The 20,768-nt window shown below is 32.5% G+C and overlaps 2 protein-coding genes, 2 long non-coding RNA genes and 2 pseudogenes across 4 annotated transcripts; 4 read left to right on the top strand and 2 right to left on the bottom strand.

The window, feature by feature from the left end:
- Positions 1-305: 305 nt before the first annotated feature.
- Positions 306-2,519, bottom strand: LOC104723827 (pinoresinol reductase 2-like). Its single transcript, XM_087476318.1, has 4 exons — positions 2,031-2,519; positions 1,095-1,335; positions 769-972; positions 306-619 (listed from the first exon to the last, which is right to left on the bottom strand). The coding sequence occupies exons 1-4, from the start codon at positions 2,376-2,378 to the stop codon at positions 459-461; spliced, it is 954 nt and encodes a 317-aa protein (XP_087332444.1). The 5' UTR covers positions 2,379-2,519; the 3' UTR covers positions 306-458.
- Positions 2,520-7,331: 4,812 nt separating this feature from the next.
- LOC147934202 (uncharacterized) lies at positions 7,332-8,220 on the top strand. Its single transcript, XR_015573071.1, has 3 exons — positions 7,332-7,453; positions 7,535-7,682; positions 7,850-8,220. It is a non-coding gene; the product is annotated as an uncharacterized LOC147934202 (long non-coding RNA).
- LOC104723829 (uncharacterized) lies at positions 7,455-9,207 on the bottom strand. Its single transcript, XR_757422.3, has 4 exons — positions 8,909-9,207; positions 8,262-8,325; positions 8,031-8,155; positions 7,455-7,649 (listed from the first exon to the last, which is right to left on the bottom strand). It is a non-coding gene; the product is annotated as an uncharacterized LOC104723829 (long non-coding RNA).
- Positions 9,208-12,821: 3,614 nt separating this feature from the next.
- Positions 12,822-14,172, top strand: LOC104728131 (uncharacterized; annotated as a pseudogene).
- Positions 14,173-14,922: 750 nt separating this feature from the next.
- On the top strand, positions 14,923-16,885 carry LOC147934203 (pentatricopeptide repeat-containing protein At4g13650 pseudogene; annotated as a pseudogene).
- A 2,486-nt stretch (positions 16,886-19,371) lies between these two features.
- Positions 19,372-20,531, top strand: LOC104728132 (agamous-like MADS-box protein AGL92). The gene has a single exon (XM_010447160.2). The coding sequence runs from the start codon at positions 19,397-19,399 to the stop codon at positions 20,369-20,371; it is 975 nt and encodes a 324-aa protein (XP_010445462.1). The 5' UTR covers positions 19,372-19,396; the 3' UTR covers positions 20,372-20,531.
- Positions 20,532-20,768: the final 237 nt, after the last annotated feature.

Raw genomic sequence — 20,768 nt, forward strand, 5'->3', positions numbered from 1 at the left:
TAAGAATAAAACACATTTAGTTTTTCTAAATAAATATACTTGTGGTTAGTAACAATAAGAAAATAAAATTGAGAATAGTTGACGAAAACTATTCGACAATATTTTGATTTTCTATGCTGATAATGTAAATCCGTCTAAGTGGCTAGAGCAACAGATATGTAAATTATTTTGACAAAAGAAAGTTTGATATGTTCGATTCGATATATATCAGTTTCTTAAATGAAATGTTTTCAATAATTTTGTTGTAGCCAATTTTGGATATCATTTCTTGTTTTTTTTTTTGGGGTCAATTCTGATCTACAGTATTTTTGTTAAATATAACCATTGAAAATTTCAAATAAACACAGAATAACATCTTTATTCTTTAACGAAACAACAACACTGAAAAAAAGGAATGAAAACTTAGCAAATGGCGGATATGTTTTCCATATATGTATGTATTTTGGTTCAACCAAAAATCATACGAAAATTTTCAAATATTCATCCATGCGTGTGTACTTCACTTCTGGATAGAGTTTAGAAGCTTCTTCGTCGTCTCCGACTTCATGATCTGTGAGACAACCTTCGTAGTATATGTGATAGAAATGTCCTAATCCCGCTTGGTGCGCTATTTCCTTATCTGCATATACATAACTAACATTGTCACAATTGTTTAATAGAAAATAAATACTTAATCAGCCCATATTCAGCTCATTTCTCATAATGTAATGTAATCTCTAATCCACAATTTTTGTTTGGTTAGTACGATGATCGGACTTAATTAATTACCTTCAATGTCAGCAAGAAAGTCGTGTGCTGAAACATATGTCTTCTCCAATACTTTTCCGGTTAGTTTCTCCCATATTTGAACGAGTTCCAAATGTGTGAGAATGTTGTCGGCAGGTCTAACGTACACAGTTTTATTCATCGTTCGGGGATCATTAAGCGTCTTTGCGGTATATTTTGCCATATCATCTTCATCCACGAATATCACTAATAAAATGAATGGGAACACAAATGGTGAAAATAGATATTTTTGGTAACTATGAAATGGAAGCGATCCAAGTGATGAAATAAAATGAAATGAGTTTCGCATAAGATTTTATTCTTTTTACCTTTAACATTTCCATCTCCATAGATATCAACTCTTTTTTTGGGAGGCACCAAAGTTCCCATTTGAGATAAGTTCCCACCGAAGTATGCGGCAAAACAAGCGCCGACGAGGTATGTGTGGGGGATCCCCGCGGCTTCGATTGCATTTCGTACTTCCATTTTTTGTTCAAATGTTTCACTTCCTGGTGGCATTGCATGTCCCATACGCGAAGGATCCATTCCGAATTCTGATGGTAAAAAGCGCTGAAATGTTTCAACTTGTTAATATAGTTTATAAGTGTGAACAAAAAAAGAGTTAATAATCTACAAGTAGTTCATTAAACATATTCTAAACTTTTGTTTAAGCACAACGGACAAAAGCTAAGACCATCAACACTTTTATTTAAATACATGCGTCCGGATCAATAATTTAGTTAGTTGTTTGAATTGTTTTTAATTTAGTTTTTTAAAAACTGATTTTTTATTACTTAGAAAAGTTTTTGCATATCTTTTTGATCAATAATGTATTCAAACTTACTAAAACTTTCGTATCAGGAAGCCAAAAAGTGCGACTTTGTGATACACAATTATCTTGTAAATCTTTGAACGGATCTTACCTTTTCTAAGAAAATTATTTAAATTTCAATGAGTGTAGCCGAACTATGCCATTTTCAAAGATGCGTATGTCATGCAGACAGATGCATTGGACTTGTACACATAATAGTATTAATTTATATTGTTATATAGCTAGGTACCTAGCTATAATATCCGGTATTATAAATTACTTTGAACTTTGATGTAAAAGGGTGATAACTACATGCATGATGTATAACGGATATATGATTCAAACTCTACTATCAACTGAAATTTCACTGATAAGATTTATAATTTCATGAAACTGATATAGCTAGTGATGTATCAACATATATAAATACACATGTGGTTTTTTACTTCTTTACCTTGACGTTACCGGCCTCTTTGATGGCTTCGATCAGTTTGAGTTGAACGGGGATGTTGTGGGTGCGGAAATGGACGCCGGACATGGCGGAGACAACCACGTCGACTTGCTTTACGGCGGAGACAAGGCTCTGGTGATCGGAGAATGAGCCTTCCACGAGATGTGCGCCAAGTCTTTTGAAAGAGAGGAGGAGCTGCACCTTCTCAAGGTCCACTCCGATCTCCGGCCGCTGCAGAACGTAAGTCTCGTGTCCCTCAGCCAAACATGCACTTACAATCCTCCTCCCCAAGGATCCCGTCCCTCCAACCACTAGAACACGCGTTTTCTCGCCAAAATTAGTCTCTGTCATCTCTCTAAGATATGTGCTTTTTGTTGGGGGTGGTGAAAACTTGAGATATAGTGTTGTCACTTATCAATCTCTCTAATTAATATTCTTCAAGTTAGGTCGAATATTTTATTCACTCACGGATATACGTATAGGGGCGGGAGCGAAGACAATAGTACACTCAGGTCTCTCATTTAACACGCCCTTACAATCCTCGTCAGCGACGACCCGTTCTTTCCGCCAACCACCACAAAGTTACAAAAAAACATTTGGACTCATTATGCTGATCGATGACTTAAGTATTCGACTGATGCATGTGATGGACACTTTAACTAATAGGAGTCCGTCGACGTGGCAAGTCGAAAGAGATACGTAATAATAATTTACGTATGAAACTAGTAGGTTTTTGATATACAAATATCTCAAGGTTAAGTCAATCGAAGCGGAAATTTGATTGTATTTGTGCATCTTATGTACCCTTTCTTTCTACTACTTGACTATGTTTGTAATCTGTACTGTGTGACCTGAGGTCATGGCTTTTGCTAATAAATGAGGTTTTCAAATATCATCAACTATTACAAGACGCACACAACGAGTCCATGTTTAGTTCACGAAAAGAAGAACCAAAATTGATACTAAACGTACGTAGTAGCCATTTTTATATGTCTAACCAAATTTTTTGTAGTTAGACATGTTATATTAGTTTCATTTCTCTGGCCAAGATTTGAATTCGTAAATTTATATAAAAATATGGACTTTTCTTTAGTATTCTTAGTGATATTATTCGTCTTTTCATATGTCAACATAGTTTTTAGTTCGTATCAGGATATCTAAAAACTCAATGTCCGTTAAAACTTGGATATTCTATGCATATAAATAATTATGATTGATGGTTGTACCTTCTACTGACAAATTATGTGATGATTGGGTTGTTGACAAATTTCGTGGTTTTAAGTTGTCAAAAAACGATATGTTTGCTGTAGCAGACGAGTTGCTCATTATATATTATTTTAATATAATATGTTTATTTATTTAAAAATTAAATCAGGGAAAAAAATCAACTACTAATCATGTGTCTGAAAAACTGTGCTATAGTTGCTTCCTCAATAATCGTTTCTCTTCTCTCTCCTTTGTTTTCTCACATTTTCTCCTTTTTTATTATTATTTATTTATTTTTAATAACTGAGCAATTGTAGATTTTATTATTATTTATTTATTTCTCTTCTCTCAAGTATTGACCACTGTAGATGGTCTTAATGTTTGTTTAAAAAAATTGTAAATTTCTATTTAAAAGATAAAAAAATGTTATTGTAGAATTCATTTATATCTTATTTTTGTTAAAAATTATATTAGTTAGATTCTAAATTTTTTTTGTTATTTAGTACTCGAACTTATTAATCTTTAACAATATAATACCGGATAATTTTGCATTTTTTTAAGTTTGGTTAAATTTTATTTAAAAAATATTTATAACTATGTGTGTGAAATTATTATTATTAAAAATAATTATAGTTTTAGTTATGTAATATCTTTTAAATATCATAATATTTTATATTAGATTTTTTTGTACATGAAATTAAAAATATGTTGATCAAGTTGATTATACAATTGTAAATAATGGCTACAATTAATTTTATGTCGTAATGTAATTGCAAATATGTGGGAAACTAATAAAGTTTTGTAACTGAATTTGCAAAAATTTAAAAGTGTCATTTATCTTTTAATCTGATAAATATTTATCATAATTTTTAAAAATATCAAGTAAAATTATTTTCTAATTTTCAACTTGAAAATCTAAATATTCATCATATGCTACATATTTTTTTTTTAATATAATATAAAATTTATTTGAAAAATACGTTTTTTACATCAAATGCAGCATATTTTTAAAAGAGCTTAATGTTTAAAGACTGTATAAACTTCTAAACTATCTTGATGCAAGCCATGCTATCATGCAGTCGGCCTATCTTGTATCGCCTTGTTCGCGAATAAAGGGTAAGCAGTTGCGTACCATCTCATCCAGCTCTCGAACCACTTATGTTACATAATTATGCATTTTAGCTTAAAAAATGGATGAAACCTAGTATAAACATTGAAATTTTAACGCATATCATGTACTTATTCATACTGCGTATATTTTTTATCTTGTTGATTTGTTTAATTTTATAAGATATACAGTATTTGGGTTACAACTGATTTCTATATTTGATGTCAAACTAGCTATTTTTCATATAGATGTAAAAATCGGACCAAGTTAACCTGAATCATTTCACACTACGATCTTATTTACTGGCTGGAAAAATATTTCATTTATATCACAAGCAGTTGTTACTTGTCATAGGCAATTAAAATTTGAGTTTTTTGTTTTTTTTTCTTCATATAGAGTCGTTTAACAGCCGTATAGACAAGTCAAACCTGCTAATCTTCTCGAGATTCTTCTGTAAAGTGTAATCCTAATATGTCAAATGCTATGACTTCTCGAACTTATGATATAAACTTTAGGAATGCAGTGCTATAATTTTATAGTGTTATTTAGGCCGTTAGGAATATTATAATTTTACACGAAGTATGTAGTTGGACGTTTCACCTTTGACCTTAATTACTTCAATTCTTAGACATTTATTAACTCTTCATCTATACTTAAATTGCCGAACTAAATAATAATACACCAATGTTAAAAATCAAGCAAAAAGCTAATTAGCTATAAAATAAGTAATATGTTTCAATGAATAAACTAAACTTTTGATCTGTAGTTTATGTCATCAAGAAGGAAAAAACACATGAAATGTACATAGGTATATAAAAAATCGAACACAAGGCATGATGAGTCTGTTGAGGACGATAAATAAGACAAATGCGATTTTATAAAGAGTATTCCAAAACTAAAAGTTACTGAAAACACTAATAGTTTTTTACGTGTGGCTAAATTGGCCACAATTAAACAATATCCTTGATTTGGCAGCAACAAAGATTGCTTTGCAAATCGAACTAATGCCTTCTTTCATACACGATTAGAAGTATATATGAGCTTACCGTAGAGGTAAACTTTTTGTACGAGAGACTCCATCTACGAAAATATCTGCGAAAAAGAATATGGTGCATTAATACTAATAGCATTAATTAGAAGATAGCGATGAACACTAATAGCAAGAATATGGTGCATTAATACTAATAGCATTTTCTAGTTGACTTAAGTCTGCATATGTTATACATATAGCATTTGTTTAAAGTCAAACATAGGTCAAGGGTTAGAAAAAAAATTACGTGTCAATTTTTTTGGCTTAAAAAATTTATAGGATATCTTCTTATAATTAAAAGAGAAATACATTTTAAAAAATGTCTGCAATCGTTCATGTATTTACAGTAATTGTCACTGAATACATTTAAAAGGAGGAGGATTCGATAAATTGAACATAGCAAATGTGTCCGAAATCCTTAAAGAAAAATTACCCGACCCAAACAGCTAAAATCCGCGTGTTTTAAAAAAAAAATCCAGTTTCATCCTTTGTTTGGGTAAGTTTAATACATTTTCGGCCATATTACCATGACACAGTTTTTTAAATTGTCTATAAGTCCAATATTGTCAAGCTCGACAATCAAACTGAAGAATATTCCTTCAGAATTTTTGACAACTATTCACACAATATCTTCTCAATCAATCTTGCCCTTAAATTCTATTCACACAATATCTTCTCAATTTTGAAAATTCTATCAAATTCAAAATTTAATCCTAATCATAACCAAAAATCTCGCAATCATCAACGACTCTATCAAAACTAATCCTATACGATACCCTAAACTACTAGACCACTATAAATAATCCAACATCAAACACATTCATATCATCAAGCAAATATCATCAAGCAAAAAACAATGTGTAACACCCGCGAACCGAAATCCCGGTTTAGGGATTGCATCGGTCGATGCAAGGTCGTTTTTCTGCGGTTTGACTTAAGTTAAATGCCGCGTTTTGGGTTAGGAAAACCCTTAACTCGAGTTTTTTCTCATTAGTCGTGTTTAGCCGCTTTTGAGACAAAAGAAAAGAGAGAAAACGTTCCTTGTGTTCTTGAGTGTTCTTGGTATTTTCTGGAGATTTGAGGCTGTTCCTGTAGAGATCTGTAGCTGGGATCGTTGTAGGAGCTTCCTAGAAGTGTTTTCTTGTTGGTTTAAGGTTCAGATTCGTCTTGGCAAAGGTAAGTGCAGGACCATGGCTTATCTAAGCTAGAGATTTATCTGATTTGCTTGTTATGTGTTGTTAGACTTGTTAGATTGTTATTTGGGATGTTGGGAAGCTTTCTTGTGGCTTAGGATCGAGTTTTGTGGTTGTCGGAACGAAGATCAGGCGAGAAGCTTCGGGAGAAAACGATGCTCGGTATTGCATCGGTCGATGCAGATCTTGCGTCGGTCGATGCAACCTCCAACTGGTGTCGGTCGATGCATGTTGGTGTCGGTCGATGCTGAGTCCTAGTTTGTTATTGTTTATTGTTGATTGTTTATTGATGGTTAGAGATGTCTCTATTGCTTGTGTGTATAGCCCAGTAGATGAGAGGATTGCCTTACTGAGTGTTTATAAATTACTCATGCATTGCAATATGTGTTTGTGGTGCAGGTAAAGGCAAAGTGTGATCGTGGAATCAAGGCAATGAAGAGGAGGATGTTCTAGGGACTCGATTGGATGTTGACTGGCATTGCTAGGTTGCTAGAGTTGGGTCATTAGAACATTGATAGGTTGCTGGTTCTATGATTGTTGTTGTTTGGTTATTTGATATGGTTTATGTTATGATATTGGTTATTATTGAATATTGTTTGTGATATTGGTATTTGTCTTTCCGCTAATTGGTTGTGATTGTGGTTAGGTGACTAGTGGATATGGGACCACTAGTTATAGTTTATTTATTATTATTATTATTATTATTATTATTATTATTATTATTATTATTATTATTATTTATATTTATTATTTATTTTAAAAAAAAAAACGGGTTGGGTTGTTTCACAATGGCTGCATCTTACGCTTATCTTCGAGATGTTAAGCCTTACAAGACTTCGTGGAAGGTGCAAGTGAGGGTTCTTCATTCATGGAAGACCTACTCAGCAAGGTTTGATGTTAATGATGATTCAAAAGTATCAATGTTCGATCCTCTACAATAACTTATTACTAACTTTTACAAATGCTGAAGGATACATGGAATGTAACCTGCACATATTCACAGTTTTTAGCCAGAAAGCACCAAGCTGTTGCGTCTCCTTTTCATCTTTCTACTACGACATCATAACTGCTTGCTCATCTGGTGCCTGTTTTTGCGGAAACAAGAAGAATTATGTCATGTAAGTCAAATTCAAAACTCTTTCTTATATCTCCTAAACTGAAAAGGCATTACCAATATTTTCTTGTAGGTCTAATTCAAAGATTCTAACCATGAAAGGTCTCAACACAAAACGACGACGTTTAAAAGACTAATCAAATGCTTAAATCTTTTTTTTTTCCTATGCAGATGATATTGTAATGTTCTGTGGAACCAAGTTTTAGAATGAACTATTAATAGAATCTGGGCGTTCAGGGAATGTTCAATATGAGATTTTTTTTTTAAACGATCAAAAGACATTCACTTTCAAGCAAGGTTGGGCCTTCCCGAGAAAAGTTTACATTAATGGTGATGAATGTATTTATGTTACCTCCACCAGATTCATACCCTTTTCTACCAATCTCTGCACATGGAAGCTTTGCTTCTCTCTCACTAACCATTCTTCTTCTTCTTCTTCTTCTATTCATCACAGTCTGGTAATTTTGAACCAGAACTCTGTTTTTTTTAACACAGACTGTTAATTCAACTTCCAAATAAAGATCCTCAAAAAATTTGTTACAGAATATGATAACGGATGTGCAAGTTTTTTTTTTTTTTTTACCTTCTTATAATCGGCACCATTGATTTGATTTTTTTGTACTTCTTGACCACTCACTCATGTGAAACTGTGAAAGTGAAGCATTGATTTGAGAAATTGGCAAATCAACCAAAATCTACAGAGTGATAGTAGGTTAATTGGGCTAGAATAACTTACTACTTATTAATTAAAACAAATAAACGGGGGTAAAGCTAAAATCGAAAAGATTAAAGTACCATGTATATCAGAGATGTCACGTATATACCAAGAGGTATAGTTTTTAATTCATTGAGATACTTTACCTAGAGCCGGACCAATGAAATCGGGGGCCCTATACAAATTAAGAAAAAGTTGCACTTTTTTTGGTAAAATGACAAGTTTTCTAGGTAAAATGACATTATACTTTCATAATATCAAAACCTACAAAGTAAAAATATATCATTTAATATTAAAAACATATTACTATAAAATCTTTTAAAAAAAACTAACAAAAACTTCAATTTTTTACAAAGATAACCATTTTTTACATTTTCTATTAAAGATTTTCATCAAATTTCATATTTATCATTCATATATAACACACATAACAAAAAATAAGTGAGGCCCTTTCAAAGTGGGGGCTCTATTGAAATGTTTCAAAAACATGTGCTCAAGTCCAGCTCTGTACTTACCTGCTATTGCATGGTATCATGAACGATGATGACTACGGAGGCTGGAGAATCCGGTACACCTTGATTGATGGAGACGTTTGTGTTTTTCATCTGTCTCACTTTGAAAAAATTGCAGAAGTTTTTCAATGTCGAGAGATTTGACCGAGATCAGTGAAGAAAATTATGAGTTTTTTTTTTTCAGATATGCATACGCTACGACACGAGAATTTCTAATTATAAGCTTAGCGTAGATGGAATGAGAAAGAACATCAAAATTCATACTGTTAGATCTGAATCGGTTTTTTGTTTGCTTTAAAATTGGTCGTTTTTTTCCTTTGTTAAAGTATTTGTGTCTTAAGGGAAACTTTTTTTTTTTTTTATGTTTCTAAATTCTAAATTCTAATAGCCAAATATTACAGCACAAGAAACCCAAATTAGTCAAAGCCCAAAAAGAAGATACAACATCACGACCTGTCATCAATTATCAGTATTTCGACCAAATTTCTTATTTTTAAACATTTCTTTTAAAACTTATTTGAATAGTAATTTAAGTTATAAATTACTGAAAGTATTGTGATTACCATAATTAAAAGTTTATGATTACGTTGACCACCAAAAAAAAAAATTTAGACTTTTTTGTGAGACATGTATTTTAAATACTAACTTAAGGTTCTTTTGGTATTTTTTATTTGGTATTTTTTGATATAAATTATAGTTAAAATATAACTAATATTTTGAATATTTAATTTTATTTTGAGTATCATGTTCGGTTTTTGGTTTAATTTGGATAAAATTTTCTAGAATTCGTTTCGTTTTATGGTTATTCGGATCGGTTTTGTAACCGGATTTTTAATTTGTTCGGAATCGTATATTTATCATCTCCACAGTTTACAACCGGATTTGTATAATTTTTTAAAAAATATTCTTCAAATTATACTAATTTTTTTGTATAGAAAAAAACAATTTTAATTTCAAAACAATGCAATGGAAATATAAATTTAGAATCATAAGTTCATTACTATTCCAAATATCACCAAATCACTCCTACACCAACAAATCATTCTAAATACAACACACTTACTTTGTAAATAAAACTACATATCAATTTAAATAGTATTGTATATTTGATTATCATATGAAAATCATAAACTGTAACCCACAAATAAAAATAATTTACAATTTACAATTTTATCAAATAAAAACTATACTAATAGAACATAAATATTTTTCTAAAAAAAATAAAAAACATAAAATTGGAATATTCGTCCCGCGGACTGACTAGCGCAAAAAGAAATTAAAGGTAAAGCATGCAAAAAGCCTAAAGCAACACGTATCCTAACTAGAAAATGATCGCCTTCTAGAAAATGATATAATTTCTTTACCATAATAGAGAATGGCTTCTAATACTGATCCTAAACAAGCCAATGTGTTAAATCTTTCTTTAAGAAATATGATTTTGGACAATTAAAGTTTTTCTTGGGTTAGATTTTTTTTTTTAATATATGTATCTGATCTGAAAATTTATTACCTTATAGTTTCTCATCGTTAATATTATAACCGTTGAAACCCATTCACCAAATTTTCAAATGTGTATAAATGTGTGACACCATCATATCATCGACTAACCAAACCACAGTGAAAGAGTTCTCGAGAGAATCGAGCTCAGGGAGAGAGCAAGTTTTCGTCAGGTTCTTGAGCCTTGGATTAGAGAGGTTGGGTTGTACACTTGGCATAACTCATGTGGATTTGATTGTTAAAGGTTGCTAACAGAACTCAATCAAGATTCCGGTTCACTTTTTATTTGGATTATTTTATCGTTTTTATAATTTTTGTTTATGAATATATTATTCAAAGGAAAAAAAAAATATATATATATATATATTATGTACATGGAACAGTTCTGCTTTCAGTTCAGATTAATTTGCTTTCATTTCAGAACAATTTTGATTTTAATTAATCATATTTTTCTAAACTGAATTACACATATTATCCTTTTCATTTTGTTTTTGTTAAATGGTATATTCAGATCGCAATGGTTGTGATCCAGATGGTTCGTATACAAATTCAGCCGAAAAGATTGTAAATTTCAACTAGATATAAGGTATACTTCTCTTTCAAATCCTTTAATTAGTCCATGAAAATTGATATTATTTTTATTTATTCGCATGAATGTCAAATTTTGTTCATCAGAAAAAGGTACAGTAAATGCGTCTATAATTTTACAATCTTATAGCCTGAAAAGCTGAAACTGAAAATACTGAAGTTGAGGCAAAGATGAAAGAGCTTATGAGTAGCTTAATTTCGAAAAAATCATAGAAATCCGTTACAGCATACCATTCCCGCAAGTGTCCTTCTAGACTTTCGTTACTACGGTTGAGACTATGGACAACTGATTACGACCCATGTCAATTAAGTAGATTTGCTAAAGATGTTGGTTGCTCCCCATGTCGTCTTCGGTTCCTTTCTCTCCATATCAATAGATAGTGGTCTGGAATATATATCGTAGCATCTATGATACCATATTGATATAGTCGGCCGAATCCTGAACCCGAGAGTACACTGAGGGCATCATTTAATCCATAAATAAAATCACCATGAAACTCGATCAGCCCTTCTTCTTCAGCCAGTGTATGCATGAGTTGTAGTTTGTCAATATTCTAGTAAGTGTTCTGTGTTTACGTTACCTACTCGAATATAGGAATAGGAAATGCAACTTCCTCTCACTCTTTGTTACTGCAAAGGAAAAAAAGAGATTTTAATATATTGCGAAAATATGCGTCAGTAATAAACGAGACGATATGAACAGTAAAAAAAGAAAGTAATCACTATAATCAGTGAGATTAAATAAACAGAAGGCCTGGCCGATGGTCAAGCTAGTTTTGTTATTTTGGAAACTTTACATGCAAAAAGGTTCATAGTTTTAAAAAATATCACTAATCTGCGTATACCTCAAAAGTTCCAAAATATTTTAAAAATAAAAAATAGGGGAAGGTCTAAATCTTTTTAATAAAAACCTACAAAGTTTCAATAATACAATATTTTTAATAATAATAGTACAAGATAATAATTTTTGCCTAAAACTCTTATTTTCTTTGGGTCGTCGGGCTGATAGACAAGTCTGATTTATAAACTGTACATTTAAACTTCATCAATAGTGTCTTCTTTATGTATGGTGTTTTGTTATGATTTAGTGACCTTTTTATAATTTAAGCAACGGTGTGATCATTTCCAAATATTTTCATATCAACTAGGTGTTCAACAACCACGTTTTGATTGTATTTTAGTCAATACAAAAAAAGATTTATGGCCAAATACTCAAATGCAACAAAACATCAAAAAATGATATTAATCTTCAAACATCAAATATTTATTAGTTGAGAACTGAGATAAAAAGTACAAATCAGTCCGTCCGTACAGCTGGAACCAATTTGTCCTTCCTAGTATTCCAATGAACATAGACTAAAGAGCCAAGAAAAACGTTTTATATTCAGAACCTTTTACAGTACTTAGTTTCTCGTGAAACTTCATTTCTCCTTCACAAATCCATGGAAACACTACCATAACATAGTCGTTTAGAACCCTTATGTCGTCTGGCAGATTCGGCTTAACTTCACTCATTTGAAAGGGTGGAATATTCTGAGAGTCTCACTCCAAACTCTATGATCTGCCACACTTGCAAAGGAGAGATTTCGCAAAAGGTTGACTACTACTAGTGTTATTATTGTTGAATTTGCGATCTGAAATTTCATTTTGGTTGTGAGTTGTTGTTACCGGAGATTAGCCACCCTTTTCATCCCTCTCACCCTCCTACCCTTATCTCACTAGATCTTGAAGTTCATAGTTCTAAGTTACCTCATTCACCGGGGACCGACGGATCCTCCGACTCAAGTATATTCGATGATGACGGTGACAATGATGAGAAGCATGAAAATGCAAATGTTGTCGAAAACATCTTGAAAATATATACTATCATTGTTCTGTTTGCAAATTCACCTTCAATGCTTCCTGTACAACATACCAACTGCCTCTCACTATCACACCACCAAAGAGCCATGAGCATACCCTCACCCTCACCCTTTTCTCTAAAACGCTCCCTCTGCGCTGTGATGCTTGTGGTTTGTCTTTGGAAGATCACACCGATCAAGTTTTTACATGTCATCCATGTAACTACATGGATCATGGAACATCTATCTACTTACCTCGTATCATTGGGATCACCCGTCACCCTCACCGCCTCTCTTTCACTCCCTCTCTTTTTCCTGGTGATTATCCTTGTGGGGGTTTGTCGCAAAACTGTAGACATCATTTACGGGCAGTATTCTTGCACTAAAGGATGCCACTACGCTATCCATTCAAAATATGCAACGAGGGAAGGTGTACGGGATGGGAAAGATCTTGATGGAGTTCCCGAAGAAACTATTGAAGATGGAGATATTGAGCCATTCGTGAAGATTGATGAGAACACAATACAACATTTCAGCCATGACCATTATATGAGGTTCCACAAGAACAGAAGTCTTGGAGATCAAGAAAGCAAGTTTTGTGATGCTTGCATTCTTCCAGTACTACCTTCAGATTGTTTATATAGTTGTATGCAATGCAAATTTGTTCTCCATGAAACATGTGCATACCTTCCTCGTAAGAAAAGCCATTCGCTACACAAACACCCGCTTATCCTCCTCCCAACCCCTACTGAATTCTACTTATTCTTTCCTGATTTTTTTGTTTACGACATGTTCATATGCAAAGGGTGATAGCAATTAGGATGTGGTTTCGTGTATGAATGCACTAAAAGTGATTGTGCATTTGTACTTAATGTAAGATACGCTTCCCTTCCAGATCCTTTAATCCATGAATGCCATCCTCATCCCGTCTTCATGAACTTGACTAGAGGTGAATGTATGAGGTGTAAGTCAATCTCGAATTCCTCATTTTTCCTAGAATGTGTTAAATCCAATTCATTCTTGTGTCTCATGTGTGCTAATGTGCCTTCTGTGGCACATTACAAGTATGATAGCCGTCCACTCACGCTTTGCTACGAAGAAGAAGATAAAACAGATCTCAAATATCGGTGTGAGATATGTGAATCCAAATTGGATTCAAGGATATGGTTTTATACATGCGACTATTGTAGGGTTACTCTCCATGTTACATGTTTATTGGGGTTAAACATGTACTTGAAGCCCCTAGTGACCATTAAAAATTACAATGATATTGACGAAGAGATGGAGATTGCTCGCAACCGTGGTAGCTCTCGACCAGTTTGTGGTCACTGTTCTTCTTGATGCCTAGATTCATTGGTATTTAAGTGCTCAAACTTAAATTTTTGTACTTTAGATTGTTTGCATGCTTCAAGGATTGACGAGGCAGATGATTGATATGGAGATAAAATGAAAAGGCAGGAGAAGAGTAGATCATGATCTTGGTTTTTTATTTTGATGTGTTTTTACTTTCCGACTTCTTGTTATGTTATGTATACACGTTATACCAAAAATGTGCTTTTCTCTCCAAGATATGTACGCAATATTATTATGTGTGCCTTTGATCGGAAATTTGTGTTTAATTTTAATAATATGTTTGTTGGCTTGTTGCGTTTAATGCGATTAACATTGAAGTGTTAATTGTATGTCAGCCTATCCATAAATGATCGAACAAAGCCTTCTCATGAATGTTCATATAGGTCACATAATGTAATGATAGTTCCAATGGCATCAACATAGTCTCCAGCTCAAATGGTACGAAAATTACCAATTGACCATGTCGATTAAATATGCACGTAAAGTAAACATTAATATTGGTTGTGTAAAAAAAACATTAATTAAAAAAAAAAGACAGGTTGCCATGTGATCATCAGTCCTCTTGACAATGTGAGAAGGATCAGAGGACCACTCTGACCAAAGGGCATTTTTATTAAGCATATGCGAAATCACATTAGTAATTCTATTATATTCACTCTGGGACAGCTAGTTTCGTTCTTCGGCTTATCTTCCAAGCAACTATCCACACTGTTTAGCTGGAGCGGAATCGGCGTCGCCATGGGGACGCTCCGACCTCTTGATCGTATGGTTCAGTTCCTCGACCGGCTTATTCGTAACAAACTACTGTCTTTTCACCGGGATTCTCCTACCAAATATGCGAATGTTCTGCAAGTTTGGCTGGCTACCAGAACCTAACCTCTAGTTTTTCATTTATGGTTTTAACTTAATCAAACTTTTTGCACAAGGATGCATATATTGTACCAAGGACTATTTTTTTGGTTGAATATAATTTAACATTCATTCCAAAAAAAAAAATTCTATTTATTATTATGTTGTGTAAAAAAAAACATTAATTAATAAAAAAAAAACAGATTACCATGTGATCATCAGTCCTCTTGACAATGTTAGAAGGATCAGAGGACCACTATGAACAAAGGGCATTTTTATTAAGCATATGCGAAATCACATTAGTAATTCTATTTATTTAAAATAATCGGTGTTAAAATATACTTCATCACAGATAAGAAAAAGAAAAAAAATCATATATATTCCTATGCCTTATATGATTCCTATTCAATACAATAAAAGAAAAATGTGTTATTTTCCTTGTGTGACACATCAGCGTTAACATTGAAGCTGGTGTTTAAGCCCTAATGGAAGGACAGCAAATTCACGCTCAGGCTTGTGTATATGGTTTCTCATATGACCTGCCATCCCAAAATGCACTGGTTACACTTTATTCTAGATGCGGAAAAATAGAGGAAGCATATTTAGCATTTAAACAAACTGAAGCTGGAGACAATATAGCATGGAATGCCTTGGTATCGAGATTTCAGTAGAGCGGAAACAATGAATAAGCACTTTGTGTCTTTGCTCGAATGAATAGAGAAGAAATTGACAATATCAATTTCACGTTTGGGTATGCTGTAAAAGCTGCTTCTGAGACAGTAAGCATGAAACAAGGGAAGCAGGTTCATGCTGTTATCACTAAAACCGGATATGATTCAGAAACAGAAGTTTGCAATGCTTTAATCTCTATGTATGCTAAATGTGGGAGCATTTCTGATGCAAAGAAGCAGTTCCTTGAAGTCTCCACAAAAAATGAAGTTTCTTGGAATGCGATAATTAATGCTTACTCGAAACATGGATTTTGTACTGAAGCGCTAGATTCTTTTGACTAGACGATACAATCTAATATAAGGCCTAATCATGTGACGTTTGTGGAGTTCTATCAGCATGTATCCACATAGGACTAGTGGGCAAGGGAGTTGAATACTTTGAATCCATGAACACAAAATATGGTTTATCTCCTAAGCGGAAGACTATGTGTGTGTAGTGGATATGCTAACCCGAGCTGATCTTTTGAGCCGGGTGAAAGATTTTATCCTGGAGATGCCTATAGAGCCAGATGCATTGGTCAGGAGAACACTTTTGAGTGCTTGTGTGGCGCACAAGAACATAGAAATATGAGAGTTTTATGCAAGTGATCTCCTAGAGTTAGAACCTGAAGACTAAGCAACATATGTACTTCTGTCAAATCTGTATGCGGTGTGCAAGAAATGGGATTCTAGGGATCTTACAAGAAAAAGGATGAAAGAGAAGGGTGTGAAGAAAGAACCGGGACAGAGTTGGATTGAAGTTAAAAACTCAATTCACTCTTTCTATGTCGGTGACCAGAATCACCCGTTGGCAGATGAAATACATGAATATTTCCAAGATCTTACCAAACTAGCATCTGAGATCGGGTATGTGCAAGAATGTTCAGCCTATTAGTGAACTGCAGCAAGAGCAAAAAGATCCTATGATTTTCATTCACAGCGAGAAACTAGCAATTTCATTTGGACTCCTTAGCTTACCTACAACGATGCCTATAAATGTAATGAAGAACTTACGCGTTTGTAACGGTTGCCATGCTTGGATAAATTTTGTATCCAAGGTATCAAATCGAATAATCATATTAAGGGATGCGTATAGGTTTCATCATTTTGAAGGAGGTGCTTGTTCATGTAAAGATTACTAGTAAGAAGACCTAGAGCCTGGCAGCTCACTCGCCTCTTTTGGGAAGGTCAAGTCCCTGTTCCAAATTTTGAGCTGCAAAGTTATTCACATGCTCTGGTGTTCGCCCGAACAAGTAGGTCATGGACCAAAGCTTACGGGTAAGCTGAGTCCATAATGATGATGCAATACATACTTGAGCAATGTTCTCTTACTAAAACTTGCTTATTCAGTACTGATGTTCTTTTTCTGTGTATTATACATGAATCAATCTTAAGCAATGGAAACCCTAGATAACTGGAGAAGACGAATAACTCCTTTCTTTTTGGTAAAGTAATTCTCACTATTCTTCAAAGCCTATCTCTTATTTTTTTGGCTTATATAAATGTCTAGATATGTGCATCTACGGCTATAGATTGATGAATTGTAGATTGAGCGAAAGTGTTTGAAATGATTGTAAAGCTCCTATGTTATCAAGAAACAGAGGCTCTTAATTCAGATGATTGAATGATGTGCTTCTGAAATGAGTTCTGATATTTGGTAATTCCAGGGGTTTTAAGCTGCTATTAATTACACCAACAACTGGCTTATAAAAACAATTTTATGTTATGTGAAATGATATTATGAATTATGATCATCTAAGCAACATAGAGCTTTGAGCTAAATTATTTGACGAACGAATTTGCTTTTTGGTTCAGTTTTTATTAACATGACCAGCCGATCATGTGTTCTTCTTTGTAAGATGATTGTGTTCTCTATTAAGCCTGATCAGTTCCATAGAAGTTTTCGTTATTTTTATTTGCAATCAAATATGATCGTTGGTTGCAAACTTAGATACACTAGACAAAAATGAACATGGAAGAATTTTATAATTTAAACATGAACGTGTCAAATATTGGCTTGACTGGTACGAAAGGAACAATATAAAATTATAAATGGGGAACAAGTGAATGAATTGAATTAAAAAGACGAATTGAAAATGAATATGGAGGAACTCAATGAACAATTAAGAAGACAATAATGCATAGAAAGGATATAATGAATCTGTGTTGTATGGAGACTAAAACGGATATGTGAAAGCGAAAACGTTTGGAGAATGCGAAACGAATATTTTGGAAACGTATATACTTAACATAAAAACCACTTTTGATATTTTAACTAAAAGATAAAGATTTTTATTTTATACAGTTGTTGTATTCAATTAATATTTTCATAAAACTGTAAACTAGTTTTACTACACTTTTGAAAAGATCATTTAACAATCAACCTGTGTGATATATATATATATATATATATATATATATATATATATATAATTGGTTAAACTAGCAAAAAACATCTAACAAATCTTAATTTTCCTCAAAGCTCAAAAGTAAAATGAGTTAATCAGACAAAAATAAAATAAAAAGAAAGCTACATTTGAGAACTATTGAAATATGAAAAAGCTTGAGAAGTTCAAATACAAACCAAAGCTAAGAAACATGATTGAAAAACAAAGAAAACACACACATTCTGACTCTAAAAGAACCACAATGACAATTAAAAAAAACCAAAGAAAAAGAGAAAAGATTTCCTCAATTAAAAGTATATATCTTTATTTAAAATTAATGTTATTTTACTCTGGATAAGAAAACAAATTTCATTACATAATACTAATATAACATTTGATAAGAAAACATCTTAAAAAAAAATAAACAAAAAATAATTTAAGAGTTAAAATGTTTGTAAAAATATGGTAAAATATTTAATTTGATTAAAAATTATTATTAAAATGTTATAATGATGCTTATATAGAAGAAAATCTGTAGAAAATTTGTAGTCAACATTTAGTGTTTAGGATAATTTTCAAACACCACTAATTAATATGATGCACAATACTGGAAATAATGTGGTCAATAAAATTATTAGTATTAAATAATAGTTAAATCATTGACCAAAAAACCCAGATTTCGAAAGAAATATATTTTTTTTTATTTGCATATAGTTCAATTCCATGTAATAACAGAACCACATAGAGATTTTCACGTTGGTGGTTTAATCTGGGTTTTAGTTTTGCTTTACTAATTTGGTTTTAAAAGAATAATCATTGTAAACCAAAACCAAATCTAGTATAGTTTGGTAGAAATTTAATTTTAGCTTTGAATTATTTCTTTTCTTAACAATTTATATTTACTCTATAGACTTTTTTTTCATATTCATTCAAAATCAGTTATGGTTTTTATTATATTTGAAAAGTAACTATTTATCCAAATCAAAGGAACATTTCAACTTTTGGGTTGATATGTTCAATTTAGTTTAGGTTGAAAAGATTGGTTTATCTTAGTCAATCTAAGAAATATTCAACATTTTTTTTTAGTAAATAGTAATTAATTTTACATCTTACTAAGAATTTTATCATCCACCTTTGACTAGTATCAATTTCTAAAATCTTATCTCTTTCATTTCAAATCTATTTAAATCAATCGGTGCGTTTTTCTTCACATATCAAATAACAATTATACTTTAAAAAGAGAGAGCTTAAAATCAAGTAGTGACCATGGCAAAGCTAAAACTTGCATGGGTAGAGAATGACAAAGCAAGAGCAATAATTTTAAAGAGAAGGAAAGAAGGATTACTAAAAAAGGTGAAAGAGCTATCCATATTGTGTGATATATGGGTTTGTCTAATCATTTTTTGCCCTAATGAAGCCGAGCCAGTGGTGTGGCCATCTGCTGAGAGGGCTCGTGGCCTCGTAAACGATTTTTTTGCCTTGCCAAAGTTCGTGCAGAAGAAGAAAGAGACGGATGTCGAATCATTTCTGAAGGAGAAGACAAATGCCGTTCGTAAACAATTGATGAAGAGTAGTAAAAAAACTAAGGAGTATGTCACTGATGAGTTAATGTTACGTTTACAACACGGCCGTGGAATTGAAGATCTTAACTTGAGTGAGATCTATGCATTACTATCTTACTCAAAAGAGAAAATCATACTTTGTAGGAAGAACTCAGATTTCATGCAGTTTTCTCCTCTTCGCGATCCACCGGTGCTTCCATTTGAGGTGCAAGCCAAGCAGTTGACGATCACCACAAATGACTTTTTTGTAGGAGGCGGTCAAGACGATGATAAAGCTGAGTTCGATCCACAACCACTTGAACATGTAAGTTATTGTCCGTACCAAGGAAGTAGCAGCAATGGAAACGCTAGTTTGGAGATGGAGCCCATTTATCCCTCTGTGATGCGTTTTCATGGTTTGGTTGGGTCTGCCTCTCAACAATTACAACATCTTAACATAAACAATAATCCAATAATGGCTATGAATCAACCAAAACAATACCTTTTTGATTTCATGAGTCACAAGCAGGAAATAGAAGAGGGAAAAAACAACATCAACACACATATTTACAGGGCCAACAACACTAAAACGACCAAGAATGATGTTCGCCAAGAGCCACCTCCAAGTGAAACAACCGGTAGAGAAGATAATGTTAATATGATGTCGCTCGATATCGATAGGGATTGGTTGAGTTTATAATTATCATTTCTAGACTCATAGTCGATATTATGTTCGGTATCGGTGCCAAAAAAAAAAAAGGAAAAACAAGTTGGTATTTGGTTTTAAGTTTGGTATGAATTTATTTTTAAAATGTTTAGTTTTCTCCATATAATTTTAGCAATTATAAACTTTTATGATCTTTTTTTCTTTGTTATTTTGAAATTGTGTTGAGAAAAAAACCAAAATTAAGTTGTTTGACTAGGATTGATCACTATATAATCATTCACTAAGATATTTTTCATTATAAAATTTATCACCATCATTGAATGATACTAGTTTAACGAGATTTAATTTTTCTTGTCACAAACGTGTAATAATTTAATAATATTTTTTAAATAGTTTTTTTTATAACAATGTAATAACTTAATATTATTTT

Source organism: Camelina sativa, chromosome 11 (genome assembly GCF_030686135.1).
Source record: "Camelina sativa cultivar CO46 ecotype springtype chromosome 11, ASM3068613v1".
NCBI classification, from domain to species: Eukaryota; Viridiplantae; Streptophyta; class Magnoliopsida; order Brassicales; family Brassicaceae; genus Camelina; species Camelina sativa.